Here is a 2,500-nt window from a genome sequence, read left to right as displayed (position 1 = left end):
TTTGGTTTGGTATGTGTGTGTGTGTTCTGATTTGTTTTTGGTGTGTGTGTGTTCTGATTTGTTTTTGGTTTGGTATGTGTGTGTGTGTTCTGATTTGTTTTTGGTGTGTGTGTGTTCTGATTTGTTTTTGTTTTTATATGTGTGTGTTGTGTGTGTGTTCTGATTTGTTTTTGATTTGGTGTGTGTGTGTGTGTGTGTGTGTTCTGATTTGTTTTTGGTTTGGTTATTACATGTGTGTGTGTTTGTTGTAAACTCTTCTTATGCTCATGTAACTGAAATAAAGGCATGTTGTTGGACACTGGGTTTACTGTTCGTGTGTGTGTGTGTGTGTGTGTGTGTGTGTGTGTGTGTGTGTGTGTGTGTGTGTTCTAGATTTAGTGATATAACTCTGGATGAAGATTCTGGGATCCCCACCCAAGCTTTTCTGGACTCTTGCTATGCTATAGTACCCGTATTAGGTAGGTCACTTCTATCTCTCTCTCTCTCTCTTTCTTTCTTTCTTTCTTTCTTTCTTTCTTTCTTTCTTTCTTTCTTTCTTTCTTTCTTTCTTTCTTTCTTTCTCTCTCTCTCTCTCTAGATCTGCACTAGTGTTGTTACCCTCCCTTATATAACCGTATTCTCCTCTTTCCTCTCTCCTCATCTCTCCATCCCTCCATCTCCATCTCTCTCTGCATCCCTCCCTCCTGCTGTTCTGTGCTGTAAGGGTGAAGGGACTACACTAACACACACACACACACACACACCAGCTCCTCTATCATCATCATATTATATATAAGCATCTTCTCTTCTCTTGTCTGATTTATCATATTATATATAAGCCTCTTCTCTTCTCTTCTCTGATTTATCATATTATATATAAGCCTCTTCTCTGAGACTAAGGAGCAGTTGGTCTGGTGTCTATCTCTAAACCCACCTGCTGATTTAGGATTAAACCCTGACTAACACAGAGCACCGGCCACACATGCAGTCAAATATATTTGGAAAACTTCATAATCGTTCAAACATAAACCAAACCTGCACCGTCTGATGTGATGTGAGCGATATCCACCCTGAGGAGTTGCCGTGGGTGATGAATGATTTCTCTCCTCAGATAAATTGGGCCCCACAGTATTTGCTCCTGTTAAAATGGACTTTGTGGGCAACATCAAGGTAAGCTTCACACACACACACACACACACTCACACCCACACTCACACTCACACTCACACACCCTCACCCTCTCATCACTAGGGTTGGGTACCGAGAACCGGTACCAATATGGAACCGGTTCCAATACAACCGGTACCTACCCGGACCGAAATGCAACGCAGATTTCGGTGCTTCATTTCGGTGCCTGAGCCAATTGAACACGGTCGCTAGGCAGATTCCGTGGGGCACATGTAAAACTGCCCCAGCTCCCAATGTAAACTTTGTCCTGTGTCGCTCACGCTCATTGGTGTTTTCATAGCAACATACAGTGAAGAGCAGGCAGCATTTCACAGAGCAAGCACAAACAGAACTAGCCATCAACCTTTTAACAGAGAAAATACCGAAAGGTAAACGGTCAAAAGTGTGGCTGTATTTCGCACAAAAAGATTCAAACATCGCGACGTGCAGCAAATGCAACAAAATAATTGCGTGAAAAGAGGGGAGAGAAGGCAAGAGTCAACGGCAGATCAGCAACCGAAGACTGAAAAATAAACGAGATGACAGCTAAACTACCAACGGTAGTCTCTTAAAGGGGCAGTACACATTTTCTCGTACTCAGTGTGTTCAAGTAACAAGATTAACTATGAACAAGATAGAAAAGATAGGTATAAACAAATCATAAAATGGTGAAATTTCATGAAATAAATGCAAACAAAATAATAAATTTTTGACTCCAAAGGCAAATATGCTCATATTTTTGCAAAAGAAGTTTGAAGCTGTTTTTTGTATTTATGTATATGTATTTAAGTATACTATAAACTGTTGTTTACAGTTAATATAATGTTCATAATTTGAAGTTAAAAAGTTTGAAGCTGTAGTTGGAAGCCAAGTGTTTTGTATGTATTTTGAATTTGAAGAAAAAAGCCTTTCTTTAATGTCGTCAATCGTCGCTTTGTGCTTTAAAAAAAAAAGTATCGGTTCCGGCACCGGTATCGTTTTAAAAGTATCGGTTATGTACCGGTATCGGATAAAAACCAAACGATACCCATCCCTACTCATCACAGGGCATCACTCCCCTCATCAGTAATTCTGCCAGTGGCCACACGGGGGCACTCTCCCCTTAGCTGTGTTCATCCAGCTGCAGCCCTGTGCGCATCCCCAAGAGTTATTATAACCTCCTGCTGAACACAACACACACACACACACACACACACACACAGCATTCTCTCTCTTTCACACACACACACACACACACACACACACACACACACACACACACACACACACACACACTCACACACTCTCTCTCTCTCTCTCTCTCTCTCTCTCTCTCTCTCTCTCTCTCTCTCTTTCTTTCTTTCTTTCTTTCTTT

The 2,500-nt window shown here is 41.2% G+C and overlaps 1 protein-coding gene across 4 annotated transcripts in view; it reads left to right on the top strand.

The window, feature by feature from the left end:
* The window catches only part of plekha8 (pleckstrin homology domain containing, family A (phosphoinositide binding specific) member 8), a 15,919-nt gene that overhangs the window by 8,584 nt on the left and 4,835 nt on the right, over window positions 1-2,500 (top strand). For all 4 annotated transcript variants that reach the window (XM_031575776.2, XM_031575780.1, XM_031575779.1 and 1 more), the window contains 2 exons: window positions 373-458; window positions 1,091-1,149. In XM_031575776.2, coding sequence (XP_031431636.1) covers window positions 373-458; window positions 1,091-1,149 — 145 coding nt within the window. The remainder of the gene's footprint in view (window positions 1-372; window positions 459-1,090; window positions 1,150-2,500) is intronic.

This window comes from Clupea harengus, chromosome 11 (assembly GCF_900700415.2).
Source record: "Clupea harengus chromosome 11, Ch_v2.0.2, whole genome shotgun sequence".
NCBI classification, from domain to species: Eukaryota; Metazoa; Chordata; class Actinopteri; order Clupeiformes; family Clupeidae; genus Clupea; species Clupea harengus.
This window is presented reverse-complemented; position numbering and strand designations above follow the sequence as displayed.